The sequence below is a fragment of the Hoplias malabaricus genome, chromosome 16 (genome assembly GCF_029633855.1).
Source record: "Hoplias malabaricus isolate fHopMal1 chromosome 16, fHopMal1.hap1, whole genome shotgun sequence".
NCBI classification, from domain to species: domain Eukaryota; kingdom Metazoa; phylum Chordata; class Actinopteri; order Characiformes; family Erythrinidae; genus Hoplias; species Hoplias malabaricus.
The window spans coordinates 15,863,682-15,877,882 of record NC_089815.1 but is presented as its reverse complement, the minus strand read 5'-3'; the positions used below and the strand labels follow the sequence as shown (position 1 = coordinate 15,877,882).

The 14,201-nt window shown below is 38.1% G+C and overlaps 1 protein-coding gene across 1 annotated transcript; it reads left to right on the top strand.

Annotated features, from left to right (window-relative positions):
• Positions 1-605: 605 nt before the first annotated feature.
• Positions 606-8,359, top strand: rtca (RNA 3'-terminal phosphate cyclase). Its single transcript, XM_066648388.1, has 11 exons — positions 606-1,005; positions 1,339-1,439; positions 2,532-2,675; positions 3,362-3,485; positions 3,609-3,667; positions 3,751-3,892; positions 4,097-4,218; positions 4,297-4,355; positions 4,725-4,819; positions 4,963-5,067; positions 5,213-8,359. Exons 1-11 carry the CDS (start codon positions 961-963, stop codon positions 5,309-5,311), a joined length of 1,095 nt encoding a protein of 364 aa, XP_066504485.1. The 5' UTR covers positions 606-960; the 3' UTR covers positions 5,312-8,359.
• Positions 8,360-14,201: the final 5,842 nt, after the last annotated feature.

Here is a 14,201-nt window from a genome sequence, read left to right as displayed (position 1 = left end):
ACTGAGTTGCTCATATGTGCCTCACATGGATGTGTGAGTATAAGAGGTTTGACAAGTAAATATAGCTGTGACCCTGAAATGGATTAAGTGGAAAAGATGACGATGATGATGATGATGATTAAATATCTTACTTATTTAACTTTCTATTTATAGCTTATAGCTCAATTTCAATTTATTGCCCTGTTTTACATGAGAACAACTTGGCACTCTGACATGCTTTTCTATCATTTCCATTAAAAGAAATATTTTTGCACTTCAAAGATATTTGTGTAGTATTTAATAATAGACTGAATCAAAATATTAAAAAAAGGTGATTTTTTTATTAGTTTGTTACTTTAGAATCACACTGAATCTTCAAATAAATTGGTAGATTTAAAAATGATGGGGGAAACTTTTGTTTATTTGTAAACTTTATCTAACATTATACTATACGTCGAACTTTTAGATTTAATTGTATTGTTTTAAAGAAAACTATTTGATTGAATAAAAATATATTAAACTCTTGGCTTATTTCTAAACTTGTATCTAATCATGCGCACATAGCGTCAGCGAGTTGGAGCTGCGCATGCGCCTTTTTTTTTTTTTTTTTTTTTTCCCCCCCCTGTAGTACATGGAGTGGATAGACTAGTTGCAAAGCAGTTTGAGACAGTGTCGTTACTCCATGTCAGACATTTAATGTTATTTTCCCTTTTTATTTTTTTTAATAAGACCCAGATACTTTATACAGTTTCAAAGCGTGTGTTTGGACGCAGCGGCTCTTCCCTGGTTTTGTGAGGACTGAGCGGCCGTTGCTTCGCGCTTTTTGCCCGCATTGTTTGGGAGCTGCTCGCCGGTGCAGCGTTAGTGGGAGATATTCTCCCCCTTAAAAAAGCGCTGCAGCTTTTACTCAACTTTTCCACCGTCTTCAGTTGGGTTCTGTGTTCTTTAAACCGTCGAAGTGCGTTTAGATATCGACAAAAAATGGCCGCAACAGCGTACGAGTTGGACGGAAGTGTGATGGAAGGGGTAAGTATTTGGTCGTAACTTTGCCTTTTATTTGGCCGAATTAAACCTAGCTTCAGCGGGCTTGTTAATCTTAATTATTTTACTCTAATTATTTGACTCCCCTTAAATGGTGCAGCGGTTGATGTCCGGCGACTGCATCATTTAAGGTGGAACGGAGAATTCGATCAAGAACTGGATAAAGACTCAACTTTAGCATTGTATTTCTGCTCGTATATAGCCGATTGTTTTTTGTATACATGAATTGATGTTTGTTAGGTTTTGTACAGTGTTTATAAGCCCATAGAACCCACCGAGTGTTGAATAAAACGGTCCCGTCCTTAATGTCTCTTTCAGGGGGGACAAATTCTCAGAGTGTCCGCTGCACTTAGCTGCATACAAGGGGCTTCTATTAAAATCAACAAAATCAGAGCGGGCAGAAGCACGCCAGGTTTGAGGTAATGTAAAATACTCCCATCCTCCCAAAACAAGCATATTCTTTGCTGTTTCCCTCGTTAGTTTTCTGAATTATCCTAGTCATCATCCTCAAGCTACACTCACCCCTCCCCAACTCAGCAACCATGAAACAAAAGCCAAGTTGCTGGTGAAACCTCTTGCCTCAAAACACGACACGAAAGTTTGCTTTCAAACTGAAATTTACACTGTATCATTGATCACTGTTCCATATTGGTGCCAATGTACTCGCAGAATACACTTTATAGCAGGGAATTTTCTCTAATATGCCTTAGTCATGAAAGCTGAATAGAGGCCTTTGTTAGTCTCAGCACTAGCACATGGCCAGTCTTACTCCACTCAACTAACTTAACTTTGAATAGCATTCTTACATTTATTTAAGAAAAGTTGTGTCTTGAAGGGTGTTATTACTGGCAGCAAACAAGGATATGTGCTTGTGTGAAAATTAGGAGGGGGCAATACCTGTCATAACGTTCTCAAACAGGTACCAATTATTTTAAGGCAAATGTCCTCATACTATTAGGATTACTTTTTAAAAGTGTCTAGAAGGGGCATTGTTTTAGTTCAACAGTAAAATTCAGTAAAAACGCATATAATGAAAATATGTAAAAGCCTTTGTGTTAGTGCTAAAAACTGTCAAGAAGACTAACGTAGGAAAATTACTCTTAAGTCATCTTCCATTAAAGAGCATTTCTTTTTTTTTTTTTTTTTTTTTTTCTATTTTTCTACAGAAGAGGAAAGATTAGTAAATATTGGAATAGTCATTCAGGTGCGAATGCATTCATTTCAATATCAGTAACTTTATTAATACTGATGTATGTTCTATTTCCTGATAACTATTTTTGTGTTGATATTGCCAAACAAGTCTCGATTTACAGAAAGAAATATCAAGATTGGAAGTATTTCTTTTCAGTGTAGAATATCTTTGATATATTTTGACTCTGTTGTGGTATATACAAATATATTGTCACCATTGTTAACCAAGAGGAAAGTCTACAGTTGGCAGCCCCCATGTACTCATTCTCTGTCTTTTCTCTATTGTTATCCCTCCCCCCTGCTCCCCTCATCCTCGGCAGGCCTCAGCATCTGTCAGGACTGGAGTTGATCAGGGACATGTGTGGTGGAAATCTAGAGGGAGCTACAGTGGGCTCTTCAGAAATCACACTGACTTCTGGGAAAATTAAATGTGGGAATCACATTGCTGACACCCACACTGCAGGGTAAGCTTGGTCTTCAATGTATGATTTGCATTGAAATGGTTAGAAAGTTTAGTTAAATTTTGTAATTTGAAGGGATAATTTCATGTATAAGTTTTTTTTTTTATTAATTAATTTATTTATTATTATTATTTTTAATGCAAGGCCTAACCATGGTGAAGGAAACGGGCCCAAAATTTTTGTTTTAATATTAAAGTACAGAAATGCCTCTTTTGCACATGCACGGTAATCCAAAAATGTTCCAGAGTTTTCCCGGAGGAGCTGTATGTTTGAATGTGACTGCCCGCAACATTCGTCACAGATATTACTTGGATATAGCCTTGGTATTAAACTGGTAACACCCCAGTAAAGGCTTCTGATAAAGGCAGAGTAAGCGCATGTGAGGACGTCATGGGAAATGTTCCGGACTTTCTCCAGCAAATGCTGCCCCATGCCTAAAATGCGTGTTTCATGGTCTCTCGCTACATGTGTGAAAGACCACTCTGGGAAATCTCAGAAAGCGGTACTCCAGAGTTTCTCTAGAAATTCTCTGGATAGTATGCAGATAATGTGAAATTGGAGTACGTTAGGTGAAACTGTCATTCTGTCAGCTCTTCACAGGTTGAGTAGAATCGTACACTGGGTAACAAGAAAAACTGAATAATTTTAGTTACCAAGCTAACTGTATTATATGCTCTGTGCTTTTGTAGGAGCGTTGGGCTTCTGCTTCAGGTCTCTCTCCCCTGTGCTCTGTTTGCTGATGGCCCTTCAGAGCTGTGCTTGAAAGGAGGTACCAATGCAGAAATGGCCCCACAGATTGATTACACAATCAAGGTATAGATTTTTAAGAAGTAAAAAAAATGCAATGGCTGCTATTTTATTGTCCTCCTTTGTGTAAAATATTACAATAAGTTTAATATTTTGCAGATCCATCTAACTTTTCCAAATATTCCATAGGTGTTTAAGCCGATTGCAGAGAAATTTGGTGTCCAGTTCGATTGTGATCTCAGAATGAGGTATTGAGGTTTTTTCTTCACAGGCTTTGCTTTGATGGTGAACTGTAACGTGCTTTTTTTTAATTAATTAATTTTCCCCACAGAGGTTATTACCCAAAGGGAGGTGGAGAAGTGGTGGTAAAAATAAACCCTGTGAAAGAGTTGAATCCCTTCAATATGACTGAGAGAGGCAACATCACTAAAATTTATGGACGGGCGTTTGTTGCTGGGGTACTCCCTTTCAAGGTATATCTCCCATAAAAGTTTGTTTCCTAATTATTGTCCTGATTTTGCCTTAAAACAACCTATTTTAAGTGGTCTGTTTATCACTTGTATCATACATTCTCAATGAAACTGTTTTTTAGTTTTGGTGCCAGACGGGTTAAAGCTGTATTTTGTTATTGTTTTGACTGAAACAGCATATGCTGATGGAATGACATTTGTGTTTAGCTGGCAAAGGACATGTCCACTGCAGCAGTGCGCACTATCCGAAAAGAGATTAAGGACCTTTACATCAATATCCAGTCCCTGCAAGAGAAGGACAAGGCCTGTGGCAATGGCAATGGAATTATGTAAGTGACAAAACCTGGAATAAGTGCAATTCTGGAACTGAAAACGGGATTGTAATTTCAGTCTCTGTTTTCGCACAGAATTATTGCAGAGTCTTCTACAGGCTGTATATTTGCTGGTTCATCCCTTGGCAAGAAAGGTGAGTGTTGTCTTCATGTTAGTTGTATTTGACATTCCATACTAGTTTTTAAATATACACAGCTTTTACATTACTTTTATTCTCTGCGGATTTATGCACTTTATTGTTTTGCCACTAGTTGGCAGTACTTTAAGAGTAAGAGTAATCATTTTTTTTGTCCAAAGACATTAGGGCAAACAGCAAAAGTAAGGTGTTTTTTTTTTTTTTTTTTTTTTTTTTTTTTTTTTGTGGGGGGGTGGTTAATATGTCTTTACGGTGTCATTTTCTCTGCCTTAAGTGTTGATTTAAATGCAAAAGAAAACATTGAACATTAAGTCTGGTTGATTGTGTATATATAAATAATTTATTTGCTATGTTTTTTTTTTCCAGGTGTATATGCAGATAAAGTGGGTATAGAGGCTGCTGAAATGCTCTTGAGGAACATCAGGCATAATGGCTGTGTGGATGAGTTCTTGCAAGACCAGGTCAGGGCCAGATACCCACTCAGATTTTCCCCAAGCAGTGATTTTGTACACTTGGATAAGCTATACAAATAGTCCTAAAGCGTTCTGTGTGTTTCTAATGAGGGTCAATTTTTCTAATGAGTTTTTTTCCTTTCTTTTTATAGCTTATTATTTTCATGGCCTTGGCTAAGGGCACATCTAGAATGCGCACTGGGCCAATTACTTTACACACACGGACTGCCATTCATGTTGCTGAACAGCTCACTAAGGTAATATATCTAATGATACAAAAATGCTCTGGTAAGGTCAGTAAATTCAGCATTAACTAAGTTTTAATTAATTGTAGTTGGAATACAAGGCACGTTGTCCTGAAATATGTTGAGAATCTACATCCTACTTATTTTCTTCTTTCAGGCCAAATTTGTTGTACACAAAGCAGATGATGAGCATGCCAATAATGACACCTACATCATTGAGTGCCAGGGTATTGGTGCCACTAACTCTAACCTGTAAACACTTGCGTCGATGGTGCTTGGCCCATCTCCAGCTGAGCTAAGCGAAGTTCCCATGGAGGCAACTGGAGGTCGTGTAGCAGAAACACTACTGTAACTGACTGGATGGCCCAAGGACAACAATGTTTTCTTCACTTTCCCACATGGAATGAACAATTGATTTATTAGTCTTTGAACAGGCTCTGGGCCAGTTCAATTTGTCTACGCTTTTTTTCCCCTTTTTAATATCGTACCATTTATCAACTGACTTTTGTTACTCAGGGTATTGCCTTACACTGTAACGAAGTGTTATCTTTGGAGCTTTTGCATTTGAAATAGTTTGTTAGACTCTTTGTGGTATTGGACCAGATGGTTAACCTTGATCCCCTTATTGCCTGATAGCTCTGATTTGCTGTCATGTGTCAACACAAGCCTTAAAAATGTTTTCATGAAAACCATCTGTTACCACAATCAGTTTACAGTTTACACCTAATAATCTAATCATTTGCATGGAATTAGTAATATTCATGTATGTCACTGTTAAATATAGTGCACTATGTGTACATGGAGGGTAAGTTGGCTTGCCCCTGAACAAAAGATTGAGTCCATGTAGCTGCTTTGTCTTTTTGTAAATTATTTAAGTTGTTGCATTGAATGAATGGCACCATGCTTTATTTCATTTAATTTCATTCGAAGCTCACTGCTTGACAGCATTTGAGATTTGAAACCCCTTAAGTCCTGCACACAAGTTTAATTTGTAGTGTTTGCTACTTATTATTTATGAGAAGGGATTGTAGATGATGGTTAGGATAAGCCTGGAATTTTTTGTTCCCTTTCTGTAGGTGGCAATGGCCTCGTATTTGCTTTAAGATATTTTTGGAAAGAAACAAATCACAATAAAAAGTGCTAAGAAGGTGTGCTGAGGCTTGTGTTGGGCTAGTTAGCCTCTCCTTTCCCTCCTAAACCCCTTCAGTAAGTGTTGTTTATTTAAAAATGCATTCAAATATATCTGAAGTGTTTACCCAACTGTGAAGATGGCTCCCAAATATCAGGTGTGAAGAGTGCAACTTTAAGGTTGTTGCCTGAAGCTTTAAGCTCCTTTGTGTTTGGGGGGCCAATACAATTACCCCCAGCAGATGCTTGGACAATAGTGGGAGAAATAAAGCATGTGGTAGCCCCATGTGAGATGAATGAATATGCATGGAGCCCTTGGGTCTGGGAAGGGTGCATCCACGATTGTTTGCAAGTGAGTATCCTCGGTGGGGGCTGGTGGGAGAGGCTTGTGTGGTGTATTCAATGTCCTGTCAGGTCAGAGTCCCAGGCTGTCCTCTACATCTGTCCCTGAAAATGGTGAAAGGGTGCCTCAAGATCAGCATGGAAAAAATAACTACATGATTATAACACAATTATGGTACAGAACTTGTTTTCAAAATCATGCATAAAATGATACCATAGCAAGTTGGTATTAAAAATCAATCTTATGGAAATCCTTTAAGATTATTTTACATACTTCTAGATGATTGTAGCTTGTTTGGTTTGTACGTTTATCTAGTGAAAGTGTCTTATTCCATAAGCAGTTAATTTAAGAATTAATTCCTAATGGGCAAATTATTTAACAATAAATACATTGTTAAAGGCACGCTAGCGCTTCTATCATATATGAACTTTGGAAAAAGTCAGGAAAACTAGTCCTTTCAATGTTCCGTTAGACATTCTCAAGCCTGGAAATGTTCCTCATGCTTTAGGCATGGGTCTCTGCTCGTGTAGTGGTGCCTGTGAGGCACAGTATGATTCTCCTAAACATTATGGGCTCTGTTCAAACTCGCTGAAACATTACCTGGACTATGTACTAGGGGGCCACCATGATAAAGTCTGGTCAAGGGAGCATCACTGTTTTTGATGTGAAAAATACTACCTAGTGTTCCTTTAATGAAGTTTGACAGAAATTACCATGTTATAAATGTGTTCCTTCAAAAACAGAAGACCTTCAATAATATTTCCAGACCTTTTATCCTCTTGGACTCCGCATGTGCAGTGGAATTATCTCCTGTAGGCCTGGATGAAAAACAGCCGGCCTTGTTTGCTCTAGAAGGGGTCGTTATGTAACAGAGGCCTGTATCGCTTATGGTCTGCAGCCTTGCGTTTTCCTCATAGCCCTTAAAATAACATACATCCACCTGCTATGAAACACAACAGCAGATTGAGCTGGATTGAGAGATTTAATTTTGTCCCATCATTTCATTTCTCATGTATAAAGTCCAGGTGCTTTTATAATTATATACTATAAGATTTAACACCACTTCTAATTAACAAGTTAGTCAATATAATGTGCTCTCACTGATGACCTTTAGCTGTGCGTACACAGCTAATACAATTCACACTAAGAAGCATTTAGATTGGGAAGGGCTGGAGCAGCTGCACATGATTTTAAAGTAACCATGCCTAATGCAAAGCCTTAGCTAGAGAGTTATAAATACACCCCAACTTTTGTTTGTGGAGCAGTGGAAATGTATTTGGGTTAACTGAGCCAAATTCATTATCTCTGAGATGGATTGAAGTGTGTTTGTGATCCAGAATGGGTCCTTTTTTTTTTTTTTTAATCTTCATCTGCTCCTGCTGTAGACCTTCGCGATCTACAGATTTGATTAAACGGTTTAAAAATGTACTTATTGTTTTATTTTTAATTAATGTCATGTGCTAAACCCTCCCTCTCATCCAGGCTAGCACCCCCTAAGCGTTTGATGAACTAATCATCCAGTATTATGCAGCTGAATGCAATCAAATCCTCACAACAACGTTCTAATGTCTACTGGAAAGCTGCAGCACAGAAAGACACACTTCCTATTAATATGCTTGACACGGATAAGCCTGTGTACAAATAAGTGCACAGGTCTACCCAAGTAAACAATCACACTTCATTTCTAATCAATATGTCAGTAAATTACTTGTAGTAACTAATGTTAGTGGATCTTTCATTCTGGAAATAGAAGCTTAAAATGGTGCAGATGGATGAACTCAATATGACCTATATTTATTTTACTTTACTACTGTTTATTCATGTGAATTTAAGTTAGAAAAGGGTATTCATTTATTATTTGTTGGACAGAAACAAATAAAAGAATATGTGAAACTGATAAACATGCATGTTTTACAAGTATGCAACAATTTTATAAAAGTCTGATGGTAACTGTCAGGAAAAAAAATGAGCGGAAAAACTATTTTTAGTGTATTTTTAGTCTTAGTTCCGTGGTGATTGCGAATAATGAAGATGATAATGATATGGAGAGATATGTCATGTCCCAACAAAAATAACTATAGCACTGTAAAAAAGGTAATCTATACTGAATATTGTTCTGGCTATTAATGTCAAATTAAATTCCCATGCACTTTATATTTGGAAACTAAATGTTAATGTAAAAAAACTTTACCCAAGCTGATAAGCCATGGGTTGTTTGGTGTCTTGTGCAGTTAGTTTTGTAGTTTTTCAGTAGCAATAGTTGTACTAGCTCATAAAACTTGCTTCATACTCTGTTGTATATTTAAATCTTAGGTAAGAAACTCTCAGACAAACTTAGTGTGTGACAAATTTCACATATAATAGCACATAACACTGCCCCTAGTGCACTAGTATGTGTGTGTGTGTGTGTGTTCACTGCTACAGATGGGCTAAATTCTAAAGACATTTAATTGTAAGTTGAACAATAACAAATAATTGCACTTGCAATAAATTCATTTGACAAAATTTGGGCTGTTGTGTTTATCAGAGACCCCTCCCAGAAGAGAATTTAAAGTCTGAGCTATTTTTAAGTTCAAAATTAAAATAGCATGTTTTAATAGGTACATTTTTCTACAGAAACAAGAGAAGGGTCCAATCTTCTGAGAATTATTGAGATGTTGCAATATTTCTGTGAGGATTTGAATGAATGCAGCCATGAGAGTTCTTGAGCGGTTGGATGTGTCACAATTTATTTTGGATCAATAATGCCACTACAGTTTTTAATGGAGCTCTGTCAGTCCAGAAAACACAATTTCTCTGTTCCACAAAATCAGTGGTGAGAGGCTTTATACCCCTCTAGTCTATGCTGGGCCCTGAGCATGTGCAGCTACTTCAGAGTATGCTATTCATATTATGCATATCATTTTACAAGCTGAGCATGTCTACAATGGGTGCACCATTGAAATAGCTCAATTAAGAGTAACTCCAACTTTTGTTTTTATTTAAAAAACAGATATAATGCTTATTATCTTCACTTGGGTCCTCACTAAGATCTGGGAAAAGACAGCATTTAATAAAATATCAGACTGACAGCCTTATATAGGACATACTAGTATCACATTGCTTGTTTAGAATACATAATCATAGACTGTAACTGATTGCCATACTAAATGTCTCCCCCTTAATAGGACAGAGGTTGGCTTGTATGCTGGTTTCCATGATGTCAGAATTTGACAGTATCATATTAATGGTGGTTGGTGAAGTGTAGTCTGTAACAACGCAGGCTTCCATTTAGCAGAGTGGGGTTCAAGGCAAGCACACTATGCTACACTATTAAGAGTCCTAGGGTGACACCTCATCCTATATAAACTGTAAATCTAAACCTTTAACAGTACCTCACAGGCTATTACACATAAAGCAAGCAAAAAGATATAAAACAAACCTCAGTATAAGGCCTACAGTTAGCCAGAGGCTGCCCAAAACAGCAGTAATCTTGGCCCATATCTGCCCCCAAAGACAAGAAAGGGGCCGATTAATTGGTGAAGAAACCTGAAGAAGCCTGAAAGTCACACCTCTGCAGGGCTGTAATATGAGCCCCATGTGCAGAAACATGAGTGAGTCACAAGAGCCCAAATCCCCACTGTTATGTTCCACTGGTACACTGTGTCCCCACAGAACCACTGTACAGCAGCCTGCTGTGGTTCAGTGTTTTTGGTCCATAACATCCTAAGACAGGCTTAAGGATTTGGACATTGTGGGGATTCAGGACTCCCATAAAACCCCTGGCTCTGCTGACCTTCCATGAAGGCATGTCAGACGCTACATCCTGGAGGAGCCAGGAGAGTAATGAGTGGAGCCAGCCGGCATCAACTGTTCACAGAGTCTGGATCTCTTTAATAGGAGGTAGGACAGATTTTATCTTTTGTTCGTGAATGGCAGTGTTCCCAAAGTGGACAATAGGTCCTCATTGGTTTCAATTGTATTCAAGTTGTGTTTACACGCATGTGTAAATAATATAATGGTGATTGTTGCTCTGCAGATCATGAACTGTAAATGTTTGTCCTGCAAATCAAATCAGCCTCTGCAGCTTTAAACATCCCACTGTAGATTAGCATTTATTGGCTTTAAACAACCACTAAGCCCTTTAGCTGTCATAAAGCAGCAAAAAATATTTATTTAAAAAAAACTTTTTCACATGCATCTTACATGAGAATAAACTGCATTGTAGTGCCTGAATTAACTCAAATATGGCCCATAGAGCAGGTCCCCTACATGGGGGCAATCTCTGACACATCCAGGACATAGGTGTCATTATAATGACATATTTATAACAAAAGGAAGAATTGACAGGTAAATTATCCATAAATTGAATCCAAGTAAAGTTCTTTTATACAATGCTTTTATTCAATGCTTCATAAGTAGTGCCACTATTTATTAAAATTAAAATTAAATTAAAAAAAAAAAAACAACTCTGAGAACACACATTGAAAGATCCAAATCATGGGATTTCCTCAAATTTTAACAAAATTAAATGTTTTGTTACAGTATATTAAACTTTCCAAACATAATACATTCATTGTCTGTAACCGCATAACCAATACATTCATTGTCTGTAACCGCATAACCGGTTATGGTGGGTTCAGAGCCTACCTGGAATCACTGGGCAAGAACACATCATGGAGGTGGCACCAGTCCTTCCCAGGGCAATACACTCACACCTGTGGACACTTTTGAGTCACCAATCCACTTACCAACATGTTTTTGGACCATGGGAGGAATACGGATACTCAGAAGAAACCATGTTGACACAGGGAGAACACACCAAACTCATCACAGACAGTAACCCAGAGCGGGAATTGAACCCACAACCTCCAGGTCCCTGGAGCTGTGTGACTGCGACCCTACCAGTTGCGCCACTGTGCCGCCCACATTTCAATTAGACTTATTTTAGAATTATATTGCTTGTCAAAGCACATTATGTAATTGGTCAAATTTAAACAAAGCCTCTAAGTGTTGGCCCTATCATCAGGAGATCATTGTTTCTGTCCTCTATGATGCCTCAGCCATCCAAGACCAGGAGCCCAGGAGACTATAATCGGCCTTGTTTGCTTGGTGGAAAGGATGACCCACCATCGTTCTTCATTTCATTCATAATGCTATCCAATGTGTGTATCTGGTTGTTAGGATGACAGATCCAATGGCAATAAGAAGTTGTAGTTGGCTCCAATAAGGAATGTTTGTGCTATTAAACTTCCATGTGGGTGGCAGTGTGTGTGTGTCATGGGAAATCATAGCTAATAGATGGAATTGGCAACACATAAATTAGGCTGAATGTTTTGTAAATATTAAAGAAATAATGTAATTAAATGAACCCCATATTAATGATAATAAATTGCTATGAGTGACTGACATTAAGTACAAGTAATTAAAAAATTCTGAAGCTTTTAAATACATTATCCCACAGCATTATGCACTACATGTGTCATTCTTTTAATGCAATATTAAGCTAATTATTAAGATCTAAATGTAAGTGAATCTTGTTTTCATGGTCTGACCATCTGACCTATATCTAACCTCTTGCGTGAGAGCTGATGCTGAGGGACTGGTCCCGTGCATGGTCTATTCAGTCTCACAGCTTGTTTTTGTGGGTGACCTGGATAAACACAAAGCCACCTGGCAAAAGAAGATGGATATGTGATCTTCGTGCTTCATGCTTGTGTTTGGGTCTCAGGAGCAGCAGAGGATGAAAGGAAACAAATTTGGAAAAGTTTAACCCTGACCTACCTGGCTCAGATATGCTGAGCAGTCATGGGTCTGCTCTTTAGACAGTTAACAATATCTTCATTATTAAATTAAATGAAAACAAAGTAATTAATGACTGGTTTGACCACCATTCAAAGACACTAACTGCTACCTCACATACATTTACAAGAAAAAATTAAAGCAGAAATAGTTTATTTGTCAATAAAAACTGCTTTATATATATATATATATATAATATATTTATATTTAACCGTGCCGCCCGATATATATATACACATATACATATATATATATATCGGGCGGCACGGTGGCGCAGCAGGTAGTGTCGCAGTCACACAGCTCCAGGGGCCTGGAGGTTGTGGGTTTGATTCCCGCTCCGGGTGACTGTCTGTGAGGAGTTGGTGTGTCTGCGTGGGTTTCCTCTGGGTGCTCCGGTTTCCTCCCACAGTCCAAAGACACACGTTGCAGGTGGATTGGCGACTCGAAAGTGTCCGTAGGTGTGAATGTGTGTGGCAATATATATATATTGTAAATACTCTTTACATCCTAAAAGCAATAAGTAGATCACATGCTCTGAAAAAAGATTTATTTTCTTTATAGGATACCAGATCTTGTCCAATCATTTAATTCAGACTGAAAGATTTTGAAAGAATTCGGGCCTACATCACTCTGCTACATCACCCTGCCCCATGTGTGTGCTGTATGCATGTGCAGCGACTCATGATGTTTAAGGATGGAGTAATCCAGCAGAGTAATGCACTTGGGGTCCTTGCACTGTTAAACAAACCTGAATCCCATTTTACCCCTTAGCATTACCACTTAGCCAAGCTCCTCCATTTTTTCTATGGTTAGGGAAAGTGTAAGGGAAAGTGCACTTAAAAGTGAGATATTTCAGAGGCACACTTCAAACAAAGGACTGTGAATGCCTTCTGAATCACCGAATAGATGGCTGCGCAAACGATCAATGAAGCCCACTAATGATGACCATTGTATTCATTCATTTATTCATTCATTCATAGTCTGTAATAGCTTTTTCCAGTTCAGGGTCACAGCGGGTCCGGAGCCTAACTGGAATCACTAGGGGCAAGGCGGGGACACACAGGGGACAGGGCTCCAGTCTGTTACAGTAACTGCTGTGTTGTCTTAATGTAGTTTCAATGCCCTCATTATGTCCCTTTTCTTCAAAACAAGTACAAAACATCTCTAGTTTTTGTGGATGTCTCAGAATTTATAGTTCTACCTTAAAAAGTGAAAATAGCGTCTGTGGCTACTGCAACATTTTTGAGGGAAATGGAAATTTAGAACAAAAAGCCACTGAATAAGCAGCTGAATTCAGCTTCATAACACAGGGAGGTAGGAATGGGTGATAATATAAGATTGCCAAACATTTTGAGGTCATATCATGCCCTAAAATTAACCAGCAGCTTATCTCTGATATCACTGCAGACTGGCAGCATAGCACCACTGAAGTATTATTTTATTTTGTGTTCCGATGACATATCTGGATCTGGAAGACTTGTCTCATTTTATAGGGAAAGAATTTAACCATTACAACTTGTAACTCAATTCCAAGGGGCAAGATGACCCTCGAGAACAAGCGGGAGGGATTAAATAATAATAAAAAAAAAGAATATAGGACTCACCAAAGGAAAAGAAGGATGGAGGTAAAGATGGCATCCAACAAAAGAGACTGAATGAAGCCAGGGGGCAAACAAAAGTGATTATCTGTGTTGCTGTTGTATTTTCCTAAATGTGTATAAGATCTGATGTAGGTAGATAGTGTTTGAAGACAAGGTGTTGCCCACCACTCTGAGTGAGTTATCAAGCAATGGTGTTCCTTTATTTTAGAAGAGTGGCATTGGTAGGAGGATTGAAAGTACAGGGTGGGTATTTTGCGGTTGGATTTTGTTTCAAACACTTGCTTACACATACT

What these genes read in the sequence shown, in the direction of transcription:
- rtca (XM_066648388.1), top strand. Translation starts at nt 961, where the DNA reads ATGGCCGCAACAGCGTACGAGTTGGACGGAAGTGTGATGGAAGGG. An exon ending in ACGGAAGTGTGATGGAAGGG is followed by an intron (nt 1,006 to 1,338) that starts GTAAGTATTTGG and finishes TGTCTCTTTCAG; the next exon opens with GGGGGACAAATTCTCAGAGT. An exon ending in GATTGTGATCTCAGAATGAG is followed by an intron (nt 3,668 to 3,750) that starts GTATTGAGGTTT and finishes TTTTCCCCACAG; the next exon opens with AGGTTATTACCCAAAGGGAG.